The 15216-nt window shown below is 42.7% G+C and overlaps 1 protein-coding gene across 3 annotated transcripts in view; it reads right to left on the bottom strand.

The window, feature by feature from the left end:
* The window catches only part of SLC2A9 (solute carrier family 2 member 9), a 122933-nt gene that overhangs the window by 95149 nt on the left and 12568 nt on the right, over positions 1–15216 (bottom strand). The window contains exons 2-4 of one of the 3 annotated variants that reach the window (XM_065659346.1): positions 11946–12039; positions 6808–6893; positions 1043–1141 (exon numbers count right to left, since the gene is read on the bottom strand). In XM_065659346.1, the coding sequence (XP_065515418.1) occupies positions 1043–1141; positions 6808–6870 (162 nt within the window). In that variant the 5' untranslated portion in view covers positions 6871–6893; positions 11946–12039. Of the gene's footprint in view, positions 1–1042; positions 1142–4794; positions 4876–6807; positions 6894–11945; positions 12171–15216 lie in introns of those variants that run through there. The other 2 variants (XM_065659336.1, XM_065659329.1) reach the window with 2 other exon arrangements.

Genomic DNA, 15216 nt, shown 5'->3' with positions numbered 1-15216 from the left:
CTTCAAGAAAATTCCAAGAAGTTATGAAGCGGACAATTAAAACTTCCTACAGGGTGAGATTCTTCCTAGTCCTTTGGGTCATAAGTTTACCAAATAAAATACCCATATGAAGGAAACTAAAAAAATCTTCTTTCATTATTTGAATAAATATTGCATCCATTTTTAATGTGACTGACCTATTCAGGTGGAAACATAGCCACACATTTTAAGAAGAGATTTCCATAAAAGAAGGAGCTTAAGTTTGGATAGGAACTATTTTGAGTGGGATTATTTCTACGGTTAGCTCCCCAAATTTACTTGCTACTTTTTCAAAATGGTGTTGCTTGCAACTCCACTGAACTGCTTACCGATGTGCTTGGTTGAATTAAGAGCATCTCTAGACAGCCATTGTAAAAACAAAATGTTCCCATCTTTATTTGTGATAACTGGTATTTAAATGAAAACCCCCAGATGCTGAACACTGATTTCGCAGTACTCTCTTCAGCAAATCTCTTCCATATGTTGCAGCCAATGGGTGGTCAACACAGCAGTTTTGAATTCATAATCAAACAAGGCATCACCACAAAATGCAGGCAAAGAAGCCCATTATTTAAGAGGAAGCCAGAGGCATTATTTATAATATCAGTACTGTAGAAATGAAATGCTGTGCAACCCTCCAGAGCTGAATGATGTGAATGAATGTTGCTGAACATGTGCACAGAGCTACCAAATACTCACTAGTCAGAAAGAAATACTATTAGAAACACCCTATTCCTCGAAAGTGTGCAAGATTTAGGATTAGTCTGGGCTTGGGAAGCATGAGAAGCAAAGGGTGTGAACTGCTCACCTCAACAACGGCATTTAGTTTCCTGACAGCTACTGAGCTTATGAAAACCTCATGGACAGCAGAAAGAAGTTTTCCGGCAAAGCAGAGTTACTGTACGAGATTTAACCTCTTCTGCTACACGAGGAAGGATGTAGAAGCAGGATGCTGATGAGCACACACCAGCTGGGCACGGCTGCCCTCTGCTGATTCTAAATTCCAGCTCTGTCAGTCACTTACCGCTGCAGGAGCGTTCACCACCGAGAGATTGTAACCGTAAAGAAAAGACGACCCAAAAGCACCAGTTAAAGAGGCTACAATAAGACTCCCAGACCAATTCTGAAAAACAGAGAAAAGATGCAGCCACTGTTAGTACACTTTAAATCAACACTTCAAATCAACACACCTCAGGTTTTAGACTCTACTTACACTACCTTGCATACCTCCTGCAAGATGTCACTGCAAAATAACAACCTGAAATACTTCCCCTTGCTGCAATTCGAGGATCAGAAGATTTTAAGTGACAACATCTCAGTTAACATTTACTGAGGTGTAAGCAAACATTTGGACTTCTTTCAGCCTCACAGAGTTTTGCTGCAAGCATCCGTCAGCCCTCACACCAAAAAGGAAAATGCTGGAGAAGAATATTCTCAGTAAAGGAAACTGCTGGAAATATATCCCTAACACAAAGCAAGGAGTAGCATATATTTGATGCAACAGGTAGACCACCTACCTGTGGGTAGACCCGGCTTAGCTGGAAACCTGTGAAATGGCATGCCTTCCCCTCCCGTGAGTATAGGGATCAGTGAAATTGTGACCAAAAAATTAAAACTTTGTCCACAAACTAGGGTTGGTAACCCAAATGTAAGTCTCCAACTGTAATTTGCTGCCGCACACCTACGCTTTCCAGTGGAAACGCCAATTGCTCTTTTTCCCCAGACACCTCTCCCCTCTCAGGTTTCCTCCCTCCATCCTTCTCATCCTGTTTTTAGCCAGGAATTCCACATCAGCTGCTGAATGAAAGGTAGAATTGATCTGATCAATGCTGTGATTTGAAATATTTTGCATATAAGGGTCCTTTCCACCTTCTCCAGTATCAACTTTCTTCCATTTACTTCTCCTGCTGAATTACAGAGCGTGGCAGAAGTGATCACCGCCATTCCCAAGAGAAGTTAAAGTTCGTGTTACGGTGGCTGGTTGATTGTAAATGTCATTTTGTAAATTAGGGAAGACAAATCACCTTCCTTGACTTCAGAATACACTGAAGTAGATATCTTTTAACATATTCGAATTAAAAACCAAACCAACTGCTAAGAATTCAGAATTTCAGGCACAGCTCACTGACATTTTACGCCCAGCCTCATTACCCACTGAAGCCTCAATCCTTTGAAAAGGAGAAAGACTTGCTTAAGCAGGCCTGCTAAACTCAGCTTCAGTTACATCACTTTCAGCAGACAACAGGTTAATGAGTCAGTACAACCTGTCAACTGCACAAAGCTGTGTTGCCACTTTGGAAGATCTGGAGCATGAAGTAGGGTTGTGTAGCTAGCACATGTGCAGTGACAATGAACTGGAGCAAGCTCCACCAGCCTCACAGGGACAACTGGGTAAGTGAACACACAGCGGTTGTTAACATGTCGCACACTGTCACCAGAGATCTGTGAAGAAGAGACGAGGTACCGGGGTGCCAGGGCAGGGACCGCAGAGTACATCCCAGCACACGCTGGGTCTGCCATGAACTGCAGCTGCTGCTCCTGAGGGCTCCAAATGTGCCCTGTGGGACAGCTGAGTGGTTTGAACTTCTTCACACCATGTGAGAACTTTTTAAGAGATTATACAGCTCGTTAGCCAGCCTGTTCCCAGTCACGTTAGGAGGAAGTGTACATAGAGAAAAGCCTTGTGTAAGAAATCCCACTGACTTCACTGCATAAGCCAAATACAACTTATTATTATAAGCCAGGTTCTTAAAATGAGCCTGACACACACACACAGAGCTTTACACTGTTATTTAGGTGATGAAAAGTAGAAATTTTAACATAAGGATTCATTTACTTCTGGAGATAACACTTTATATTAGGTATCCATTATTTCTCAACTATGCACAAGCATTCCTACACTTAGGAGAAATTGCTACCACACTGAACCAAGGACGCTGAGGAAAATATTCCTGGAGGACTAGTAGGCTGCTCCCAGAGGGTTCATAAATGATAAGCACAAGTTCACAAGTGCTGTGTGGTTGATGCAATATTGCTAAAGGGCTCTACTCCAACAATGTTAAACCCATCAGAAAAATCCTGCAAACAAAATTGTTCGGATCATATAGCCTGGTGTTTATTAAAAACTCCAGTGAATGCTTAAACCTTTCAGTACAGTCACATTATATGCACATGAGGCTAAGAAGTGAAAGATAATGCAGGACAAATCACTGAAGCGCTGCCAAATTAGAAACCCCGCATCCGTTTTATCTCTAAGTGTTGCAAATAGCTGGGTTTAGAACCTGCTTCACTACCAAGAATTTTCCAAGTATACAGCCTGCTGCTGAAACCCTCGGACTTACTCGATTCGGAGTTTTACAGTTCTTGGAACACAAAATTCAACTTCTCCATGACCTGTTCCCTCATACGCTGTTTTAAATATTTGCTCAGATTTCAGCAATGCCAGATGAAAGATGAAATCACAATGAAGCAAGAATGACAAAAAGAAATCAAACTGTTGCTTAAGAAAAATATTAACCCTGTGGCAATGTTAACAAAAGGGGTGGTGGCAGTGAAAAGCTTTTATGTGCTTTACAGTGGACCAGGAAACAAGAAGGCAACCACTCCTCCCTCATAGGTGTTCCTTAACTTCACCGCCACCCGTGTGCTCACACGTCTCTGCCGTCAGCGCAAGGGCAGGTAGGTGTGACCGCCACCACAGCGATCAGTGCTCAGTCAGGGGAGCTGCACAGCAGAGACCTCCAGGTACCTGAGAGCTGCTTAATTGTGAAAGTCCACAGTTTCGGTGTTACCACAGATCCCAGGGCACAGTGCGCTGGAAGTTGTTTTCCGCAGCTCCCGCCCTTGTTCAGCATGCAGTGTAACATTCGTGTAGGCTACTAATTGCCCTTTTTTCTTCTTTTTAGGTGTGTGACAGGTTGCATTTCAGTTTTCAAAACACCGTTTAGAATACTGTACTTTAGCTAGCTAGTTATAACCCCCATCTCAGATTAAACATAACTGTCAGTGGTAAACACTGGACACGTACATAAGGAAGTTTTAAGATTCTTAAACAGATATTGCTAAGACTTCCTATTGATATTGGGAAGCTGGATATTGAGGCACCTTACCCGGATCCCTTAGTTTTACGGAAGCACTCAGCACACAGGCAGCTTCTAGCCCGGAAAGCGGCCGCTGGGCGCTGCTGGCAGGTGTGCCCAGGGACACGGTGCTGCCGAAGGAGGAAAACTCCGCTGCTCTCCCCAAGGGTCTGTCCCTGCCCCGAGGATCTGCCGCTGCGGGCGGCGAAGCCCCAGCGCCCTCTCCGCTCCCTCCGCCACCCGCCCGCCCCGTCCGGGCACGCCAGCCCCGGCGCTGCCCTCCTCCCGTCCTCTGGGTCCCGGCTCGGCCGCCGCGGTATTTTTAGCTCTGCCCGCCGCCGGCCTCCCCGGCACCGGCACCAACAACTTTCCGAGCGGGGAAGGGCTCGGCGCCGCCGCCGTGCAACCTGAGCTCTGCCCCGCTCGCCGGAGAGCAGCGGCGAGTGACTGCGGCTCCCATGGCCACCGTGCACCAGCCTGGCTCTTCCTTCGTCCCCGCCAACGCTGGGAAAGCACCGAAACCGTCCCCAGCCCGGTTGATCGTCCCCAGTGCGCGGGCAACGCAAGGCCGAGCTCCCCGCCCTCGCCGCCGGGATCGCCCCCGCCCCGCTGCCCGCTCCGCCGGTGGCCCTCAGCTTATACAGCCGCGCTCCTTCCCGAAACAAGGGGAGACTCCGCGCCGCCCCGCGCTACTTACGCTCCTGCTTGCGCGGCGGCGGCCACCCCCCTCTCCCCGCGCCACCAGCGTGTCCGCCTCGGGCCCCACCGCACGCTCCATGCCGCCGCCGCACGTGCGCAGCGGCCGCACATCTCCGCGGGGCGCAGCGGGGGCGCGGCCGCGGGAGGGCCGCGCGTTGTGCTCCGGGGGCGCCGCGGCAGGGGGGCACGGCCCGGGAGTGCAGCGCCGGCCGCTGGAGTGCATGGCTACGGGAGGGGAGAGGGACATAGCCACGGCTGCGGGCAGGGAGAGGGGATGGAGGAGCTCGGGCTCATTTATCTGCGGGCTCGCACATAACTTAAGCAAATGTGCGTGCCCAGTGCCGTGCGTGCGGTTTCCCGGCAGGCCCCTTCCCTCAGCAGGGATTTACACAGCAGCGCAGGTTAGGCAGGGAAATGGCAGGGCGAGGTGGTCCCTCACAGCCCCCACAGGGGCCCAGGAGCTGGGGATCAGCCTTGCCGCCTGGAAACCGGGGCTGCCCTGCTGTAAGCAGACGCGGGAGTCGGGAAGGGAAGAGTTTTCTCGTGTTGCTGGGGCTTCAAAGTGAAGATATCACAAGACTTGCAGCTAATTAAGATGTTATCCACAAGCCGTAGGGACGTTTCCACAGCCTTAGGAGGTTTGGAGGTTTGGATCTGGGGCGTCGCACTACTGCTGTGCAACAGGTGGAGATTAGGCATGCTACCCGGGGAAGGTAAAAGCTCTCAGCTACTGCTTTTGAAGGTGCCTGTTTGCAAACATGGGGATTTTGACCCGCTAAGATTTAAACTACACCTCCTAGTCGGCAAGGGATGAGTATTAAGTGCATCTGGGAACTATTCCCAGATGGCTGCTGTTAATATTGGTGTAAATCTGTGCTGTTTCCATTTCTGACATGCTACATACCTCTCACAAATAGCTCAGAGCTCTCGGAGACACAGAGAATATAATGCCATAAAGCACTGCAGGCTTGAAAGCGGTTTATGATGCAGCAACTTTGAAGAGTCATTGACAAAGATCAGACTGAGTGGTGTTTAAATAGAAAGCCAGATGCTATTCATCAACATGTAAAATTGTCATATATAAAGAAACATCAGCATACACAGATGATCTGTACATCATTTGTAATGTCTTTGAATGGTCATAAGCAGTAAAAGAGTCAAGTTAGGATAATCAAGCCTTTAAAATCCATAAAGTGTTTTGAGATGAATCAGATACTTCTGTTTTATTTAAGTTTCATTTCATACAGCTCAGGGAAAGCAATTTAGTTCATACTTAAATACAAATAATATGGATGGTGTGATTAATATGTACATTATTTCTTACTTTAATGCACTCACATTTTGGCCTTTTACAATTGCTGTTAGTAAGTTACAGAAACTAAACATGTGCTACTCTTTGTACCACTCAAATTTGCATCCTGTCAGCTTCCCCTTGCTCAAATCTCCATGTTCTTATGGAAAGAAGCATTATTTTGCTCTTCTCTAACATGTCAGAGCAGAAGGGGAAAGATGGGGAAAATACACAGCTTTATGGGTTCTTGTATGAGAAAAGTGTCAGAGTCTAAATCAAAGCTTTTTTTTTCCCCCACAGAATACATCCTCCCAAGATTTCCTTCTGAAGGCACAGAGATTCTCTTCCAAAATATTACCACTGTCTTCAGTGACACAGTCCCTCCACAAAACCAGAGGTTTTAGTCTATCCTATAAAGTTAAGGAATCCCAGAATATTTTACCTAAACCCTTTTGAACTAGTCCCTAAACCTGGCTAGTTCAAAACCAGACATGTATAAAGAATAACACAGGAAGAACTGAGAGTCCTGTGGTACGGTCTCACAGTAAGCCCGCCAGCAGTCCAGGTACTAAAGGCAGAAAGGGAACAGCAGCATTCCTGTGTTTAGGACACTGGCCTGTGCCTGCAAGTATTTATATAGGTTCCAAATAGTTACTTTCTGCCTCCACTCCCCAGATAGCAAAGAAATGTGTTGACAGAAGATTTGGGGAATTCACTCACCAGTTTTTTCTTCTCCAGGTTATTTTCTTTCGTGTCACCATTGCTTTGCTGTTTGTTCTCCATTCTGTTACCTTGTTAGGGAATAGCTGAGGAAAGAAAGAGGGAAAATTGTGGTATTTTTCAGCTGAGGCAGGTGAGGGTTTTAATAAAACCATAAATCTGACCCAGGAAGGATTTGAAAAAGCCTGTGAGAAGTGTAGACACTCCTTTCAAAAGTCAGATCCTTGTACAGGAAGGTGCAACAGCAACCAACTGAATGTGGTTGAAAGTAACTGAAACATACATGCTCACGGTGCTGAAGCAGCCTGCTCAGAGGGCAGCACATGTACAGTAGTTGCTAATGCAACTAAAGCAGGAAGGGAAAAAAGCAATGGTATCAGGCCCTTCAGTGGACACACTGTCTCAATTTGAATCGGAGCATCAGACCAGCCGCAACTACAAAAGAAGTTCAGATAATCATGTGGAACTACATTGCTATGGGTTGCAGTCAGGACATTTGGAATAATTGGTGGTGTGATTCTAATGATTATTAGACCTTATATTAGCTGAGGCATTGCCTGAGGACATTTGCAAAGAGGGGCCCATTTGTTTACTGCTCTATCAAGAAAATTCTTGCCAGAGCAACACTGTATGTGCTTTAATAATGCTGAAGGATGCTTTAATCGCCATTTAGTAATAAACTGATATCTGGGATTTCGGAGAGCATGCATTATCTGTTGTTTACACTGTGCTTCACTGTATGACCTTGGGCTGTCTGTCCGTCTGTTCATTTCTTTTGGAATATGGATTACTGGGTTCTTCTGTCTCAATATCTTGAGATGACAGCACATTTTAAGATCTTTGCTTACTTGGTCATTATGTAATGGCAGATGCAGTCTTGAATGCAAGCTGTCTTGTAGACAAGAGTCTAGAAGATATTAAAATATGATACATGGGCTGTAACAGTCAATTCAGTAAACAGCACATTGGAGTGGAAATTGTGTTGAGGCCATCACAAAGGTTTTCTGAGAAGAAATTGTGTCTGATAGAAGCATGCCACTGGCAATGCTGGGGCCATTGTATCAGACAGTTCCAAGAAATTAGGCTGGGCTTTTCATCAAGAGAAGCTGGAGATGTAGCGGCATCCTGTAAGCGCTAAAGCCAGAAAAACTGCTTTCTTCCCTCTCTACCTCTCAGTGCAGTCAATACTAAAAACTTGCAAAACTCCTTGCCCTCTGCTGCAAAGGGCTTTAGTCAATTCCTGCTAAACTACTATTCAAAAAGAGCTTCCAAAGCAAAAGTATTTCAGTTTATAGGAGAGATGCTAACCTCATCATCAATCAGTTCATTTGTCCCATACCACATGCAACAAGCACACCAAAAATAATGTCAGAGTTGCTCACTGCTATACTTTATTTCATATACAGATAATGTAGAAAATTAAACTAATGAAGACAGAGCATGAAAAAAGCATTCTTAGACTGTAATTTAAGACAAAGAATGTGTGAGGTATGGTACTGAAACAGCACAGGCTCAGTCACAAACAAACTTATCATCTAAAGAGACATAACTCAACTTCACAGCTAAGCCACTAGCAAAGATAACTGGTGTCTGCCTCCCGTTGCCGAATTCTTTTTTTTATATGGCTGAATCTTTGTCTTGGACTTTGAGCCATCTTTAAAACACTTTGAAGGTATGTCTGTTGTGTCTGAGAAGTTTAATTGCTAGCAGTACACCATCTGTGGAAGTGTTCAGACTAATCCTCATTTCACAGCTCTTTGAACATATCCACTCGACTGTAGAAAAAGGAATGTTACCATGTCCAGGGCAGACATCCAATGTGATGCAAAAATAAGAAATCTGGACGAGGGAGTGAGTCGAAATCGCTGAAATCCTGCACGGATTCGTCACTGGTTTGTTGTTTGCTTTTTTTTTTTTTTTTTTTGCAGTCATATTGACTTGTGTGCAGGGAAGAGACATGATTACAGCAAGCAGAAACCTGATCTTCGAATTGCAGTTTGACAAAATCTAAAGAAGTGACGTTCCGCTTACAGGAATGAAAGTCTGAGATTTGCACTGCTGCTGCTGGTGGCCGCTCCTGAAAAGTTTCAACAGGTAGGGCAGGAAAGTGTATTCCTTCCTCCTGAAGTTCATATTGCTAGTACTAGGTAAGTTGCTTAAGTTGTGGATCCAGAAATATTCATTCGTAATTCATTCTTTATCATGGAAGATCAGATCTGCCTGCTCCCTAGCTTGTACAGTTAGTCAGAAGGTGGCCCACTACTCAGGAAAGGCTCATTTAATCAGGTCAGGGGTCACCTTCCTTTTCAGCATTACAATCAGAGCTACAGTTTGCTAACTGACGTATCCAGTGGTTTATATAGCTGTGCACAGGTTGAGTTCATTAGTAGGACATTCAATCCAACTGAATCCTACAATTTGTTAGCCTTGGCAAGGGTGGCTCAGCAGTTCACAGAGCAGAAGCCTTATGACTGGCACAGAAAACTGATTTGAGAGAAGTGTGAATAAACCTACTGTCATCTGGGTTTGGTTCTGAACTTCCATTGAACATTGAGCAGTCATTATCTGACTGCAAATCAGGAAAAACAAAAGCTGTTAGAAATCTGTCATGACCACAAAAAATAAAAGAGTGAAGGAAGCAGTTTCAGGTGAACTCAGTTTTAAATAGACACATTTATTGTGATGTATTACAAAATCATCACAGAGTTGACCATCTCAGAAAAACTGAGTTATAAGCCACAATTACTGAGAAAAAAACTCAACCTAGCAAGAGTATAAGACCTGAAATAAATCAGTTATTGCTGTTGTCCAGTCTGAGCATAAAACACTGTTTTAGCCAGTGCCAGTCAGGGCCCGTTTGCTGTCTTGTTCAGATGGGCCTGGACTTACACCAAGCCACTGGTTTCTCCACCCTAGGCACAACACAAGCAAGCTTGAGGCTGTTTATTTGCAATAGAAAAGGCTCTGTTGACACAAATTCCTCATGATGGGCATACATGGCTTTCATGTTTGTCTCACAAGTGCAAAATATATTACCTCTGTAGAAAGACTATAGAATCATAGACTAGTTAGGGTTGGAAAGGACCTTAAGATCATCTAGTTCCAACCCCCATGCCGTGGACAGGGACACCTCACGCTAAACCATGTCATCCAAGCCTTTGTCCAACCTGGCCTTGAAAGCTGCCAGCGATGAAGCATTCACATCTTCCCTGGGCAACCCATTCCAGTGCCTCAGCACCCTCACAGTGAAGAACTTCTTCCTTATATCCAATCAAAACTTCCCCTGTTTAAGTTTTAACCCGTTACCCCTTGTCCTGTCACTACAGCTCCTAATGAAGAGTCACACAGAATCACAGAATCACAGAATCCCAAGGGTTGGAAGGGACCTAAAAAGATCATCTAGTCCAACCCCCCTGCAAGAGCAGGGTAACCTACAGTACATCACACAGGAACTTGTCCAGGCGGGCCTTGAATATCTCCAGTGTAGGAGACTCCACAACCCCCCTGGGCAACCTGTTCCAGTGCTCTGTCACTCTTACAGTAAAGAAGTTCTTCCTGATGTTAACGTGGAACTTCCTATGTTCCAGTTTACACCCATTGCCCCTTGTCCTATCACTGGATATCACTGAAAAAAGCCTAGCTCCATCATCCTGACACCTACCCTTCACATATTTGTAAACATTGTCCCTCTCCAGCATCCTTATAGGTCCCCTTCAGATACTGAAAGGCTGCTGTGAGGTTCCCATGCAACCTTCACTTTTCCAGGCTGAGCAGCCCCAACTTTCTCAGCCTATTATGTCTGTGTCAGCACTGCACTATGGACAGAGAAAACATGGAAATCAAAAAGAACAGCCTCCAGATGACAAAATTCACGTGTAATTATAAACCAGCAGCATCCCTCTCAGAGACGCAAAGGACTTTGGCCTCCTCAGAGCAAACATTTCTCATGTGTAGCATAGAATATTTTGGTTTCTTTTAAAAATGGGAAACAGAAACACTAAGAGAGACAACACAGCAGTAGGGTGGGAATCACAAAGCTTTGGAAAACATGAAAACATATAAAAATAACCCAGACAGATTCAGTAAGTCCTATTAGGCCACAGTAGACTGACATCTAATAAGATGTAATGTAACAGACTTAAGCTGAGGACTTTCCTATGCTTAAAGCTAGATGCTTCTATCACTGGTATATGGTGTGTACTTCAATGAATGCGCTCCTCTCCCTGGTACTGTAAATCACACATACATGAAAGAAACCCACCACTGATTAATTTAAAGATTGATTAATTAGAGCATCCATTGTGAAGAGCATGTTTCAAATTTCTGTCCCCCCCAAATCAGGAACAATGTATTAGATCCTGCTAAGTGACATAGCTGTCTGGTTAAAATAATGGAACTCCATTAAGAAATGAAAGTATTATTTTATTCTTAAGTAGTTTTGTTAAGAGAGACCTATTCTGGTGCAAATGAGACCATACAAGACAATGCCTCTTCTACTGTTTATGGAAAATGTCAAACAGTCCCAATATTAAAATACCATTGCTGGAGTCAGGTGTGTCATGTCTTTAATTTGGCACAGGACATTCCTATGTTACTGACCTATTTGGAAAGAGTTAATCTCAAATACTGTAGATACCCCAGCTTCCAGAAATACCTGTTCTCTTAACTCAGCAGTTGACGTAGTGTTAAAAAATGTGTATGACTCTTTTGTCCTTTATCTGTAGTATCAGTTCTGAAATGTCTTTACAAGATTATGAATTATTATATCTGTATTTCAATATTCCATGCAAGTCACAATCCGACCTCTCATACTGAGAAGGGAAAAGATTGAATTTCTATTAAGAATAAAGTGCCTTTTTGGTTTTGGGGGTTTAATATAAATTGGGAGAAAAATTAAAGCTCTTTTCCATAGAAATCTATTAACCAGGAGAGGAAGACAGAGATTTCAGAGTTAATGACTGCTGATAAAGAAACTGAGTACCTGACTAGCACAGGTAATTATTTATTTACAAGTGTCACAGGATTTGTTTATGCCAAGATAAATTTATTCCACTCTCCCTGAGTCGAACCATTGAGAACACTGCCAGATTTGAGAAGCTGCTCCAAAGTATGAAGTCCAACTTCAAGTTGTTACTCACCACTTATCCAAAGTATTCTTCACTCCCAGTGATTTCTGAAGTTCAGTGCAGTTCAGAGCAGCCCTCTTCAAGACTGCTACAGCAGCCCTCTTCTCTGAAACAGGGACAGTTATATCACTGAATTAAGTTCAAAGCTAGCTTTAACTCTTTTATACTTTTTCAGAAGGAATAAATAATTAACAGTAAAACCAAAGATATCATGACGTTTTGGCTGGAATTCATGCAATACGTCTTTTCTATCCAATAGAAAACAAACTGCCCTGTACGGCTGCAATACTATACAGAAGGTCTTTGTTTCAGTCAGCACAAAATGTGAAAAAGCTTTGCTTCCCACATTTGAACCAATAAACATTTGAAATGCAAGTGCCTAAGGCTAGGACTCACATTCATATACTTTTACCTCGTTATTAGTGACCAGGTGAAGGAACACCCACAGCATTCCATGTGCTGTAAATGGCTTGTAACAGTGATGTGTTGTGATTGTGCGGTATTTAGACATGGCAATGAACCTAATGCATCTGCGTGCTTTTTCTCTAAACCAAACCCCATTATTCTGTTGGAATGTAGAAATCTTCACGCTTATGAAAGTAAACATCTTTCTGTTGGCTCCATCAGAAAAGAGATGGGATGCAGAGCAATAAGGCAACTGAGCAATAGTTCTACTCATTTTAAAGGAAAACATATAAGCAAGCCTGGAAGACATCAAGGATGTTATCATTGACTTGTCAGGAGTCACCCCTTTGCAAGAGTTTGAAAGGCTGGGCCAAAACACACTGTACAGCAGGAAAAGGCTGGGCCAAAACACACTGTACAGCAGGAAAACCCACAATAGTTCATAAAAAGATTTACCTTGTCTGCTCTTGTGGCTTTGTGTCATAGAAAGGAGCTCCATATCAGTGTTAGTTTAAATACTAAACAAAACACAGGTCACGACAAGTGTGTATCAGTTCTGACTTTGCTTTTGCTATCAATTTCTTACATTCCAAAGCTAAGCAGAGATAAGAACACTCTTTGGTGTGAAAAAGGTGTTTTCTGTTTTGTCTTTTCCCTGCTAGCATGGGTATTGCTTTCTTTGAAAATCCAGCATATATTAAATTAACCTCATCAGCATTTCTTCAAGGACCTTGATAGCTAATTTAGTTGGATTATGTATAAACTTGTAGAAGCTAAACTGTCTAAGATGTGCTAGGTAGAAAGGCAGCTGTGCAGATGTGAGTTGGCTGAAACTGTAAATTCTGCCTGGGATATGAAGAAACTGTTATTTTAGGGAAGGTGGCATTATTGAGCATGTGGGGCTTGGTTTGTATTTCAGGTTATGATTGTTCTGGAAGCCCCTCTGGATCACTTCTGACCCTGTAAAATAAACTTCAGTGAAGTTCTCAAAAGATATTACCCTCAGATTTACTTCAGCTAAACATAGGCACCCTTTGGTTACAAGATGCTAATCAATGAAAACATCATTTCTGAGGAATGGGAAAGAATTTCTCTCTCAGATCTCCTAGTATATTTCATTTAAAAGTGTCTTTGTACTTGTCACCCAATATCTTACAATTAATAGGGAAGAAAATTAAGTCTTATACTCTAGCTCCCTGTAACACAGCGGTTACAAGGAAATGGGAGATTCTCTTTTCATTCTCTGGAGTAAGAATGAGGGAACAGACAGGTGAGTTTCAAACAGATCCTTTATCTCAGATACAAATGACAGATAATACCTTCCAGACCTATATACATCGAATTTACATTTTAAATAATCTACATTTTAATTGAAATCTTCATAACTTTTAAATTAATCCAAAGTGATTAGGTTGTGGCATCTTAAGTCCGAGGTGCACTACTTCTTAGTAACATCTGTCATTTGTGGAAAGGACTTGCTGCTCCGCATGTCCTATGATTAGCAAAAGGACAGGAAAATAAGCAAGACAAGGATATAAAGCTGTCACTGCTACATTGTAAAACCAGGTATACATGGTAATGTGAGCTTTGGGAAGATGTGCTGTTCAAAAAACACGATTCAATGACCTCTGAGTAGCAGCCCACTTTGTTCTAGATCTATTTTTTTCAGACTAAAGAGGGTCTGAAGGCCTCTTTGATCCAATGGGGCTTTTCACAGGTTTTAAATTCAAGCTTATAAATTTGGCCTGTATCAACCTGAGCAAGAATACAGAGAAACCACCTCCAGGGCAACTTATGCAGTCATGGCTGAGGAACAGGATAAACAAAGCAAGAATTGCTTTGTTAGATATTATACAAGAAAGATGTTAAGGTTTGGGGTTTTTTTAGTAGAAATTAGAACAGAAAAAAAGAGAGAATCTTTACAAACCAGTTGAAATTAAAGCTCACAAACCAAATATTCAAGCAGCAGTCTGAAATTTTAATTTCTGATTTAAGATGAAATTTTTCATTTTTAGGAAGTTGGAAACAAAAATGCTGAAGTAAATGTGATAGCCAGAAAGTATACAATGTTTGTAACTATACATGTGAATGCTCACTCCCATGTAAAGATGTAGTTGGTTTCTATGCAGATAGGTCTCTTTAGAAATGCAGTCTCAAACTGGTAAATGAAATCGATGCTTATATTTTAGTTGCATACAAAAATATCCTGATCTGGCAAAGTACTGGTATACAGTTAAGTTTTAAACCTAATTCTATAGGAAAATTAAGCATGTACAGAAATACTTTGCTGGCAAAAGATAAAAAATCTACCTTCTCACTTAGTCAAACCCCAAAACTGGAATTTGGTGTCTTTTATGGCAGCATGTCCTTGATGGAAATGTATCACGTTCTTGCACTTCCAAAACCTCAGTTTTGAGAGAAAAGCTGGGGCACTGACCATTTTTTTTTTTTTTTGTAATCTTTCATGTTTAAAACCCTCAAAGTTCCCAATCCAAAGGCATCAGTACAAACACGTCTAACATGGGGGAGCAGAACAATAATTATTAATATTTAAAACTAGTTTTTTACTGACTGCTACGTAACAGTGCCTTGGATCAGCTACAGCAGAGTATTTCTCAGTTCTTTGCAAGAAAAAGTGGTTAATAATTACCCTTTGCTGTGCTGGCCCATTAGTGTTACTTTAACCATTTTCTCTCATTTACACATGCAAGTCTGGAATGTCATCATTTAGAAAAAAACTTATAAGCCATAAGTTTAATGTCATCATCATGTTAGGGTTATTTCCAACATTACCTTCCATGTAGATTAAAGCTAGTTAAATCTTTGCCAAGTAATTTCCAGTGAGGTCAGCCTAGCATCTACCTACCATTTAGTAAAT

Source organism: Lathamus discolor, chromosome 1 (assembly GCF_037157495.1).
Source record: "Lathamus discolor isolate bLatDis1 chromosome 1, bLatDis1.hap1, whole genome shotgun sequence".
NCBI classification, from domain to species: domain Eukaryota; kingdom Metazoa; phylum Chordata; class Aves; order Psittaciformes; family Psittacidae; genus Lathamus; species Lathamus discolor.
Note: the sequence above shows the minus strand (reverse complement) of the source record. Positions and strands in the feature narration are given on the sequence as shown.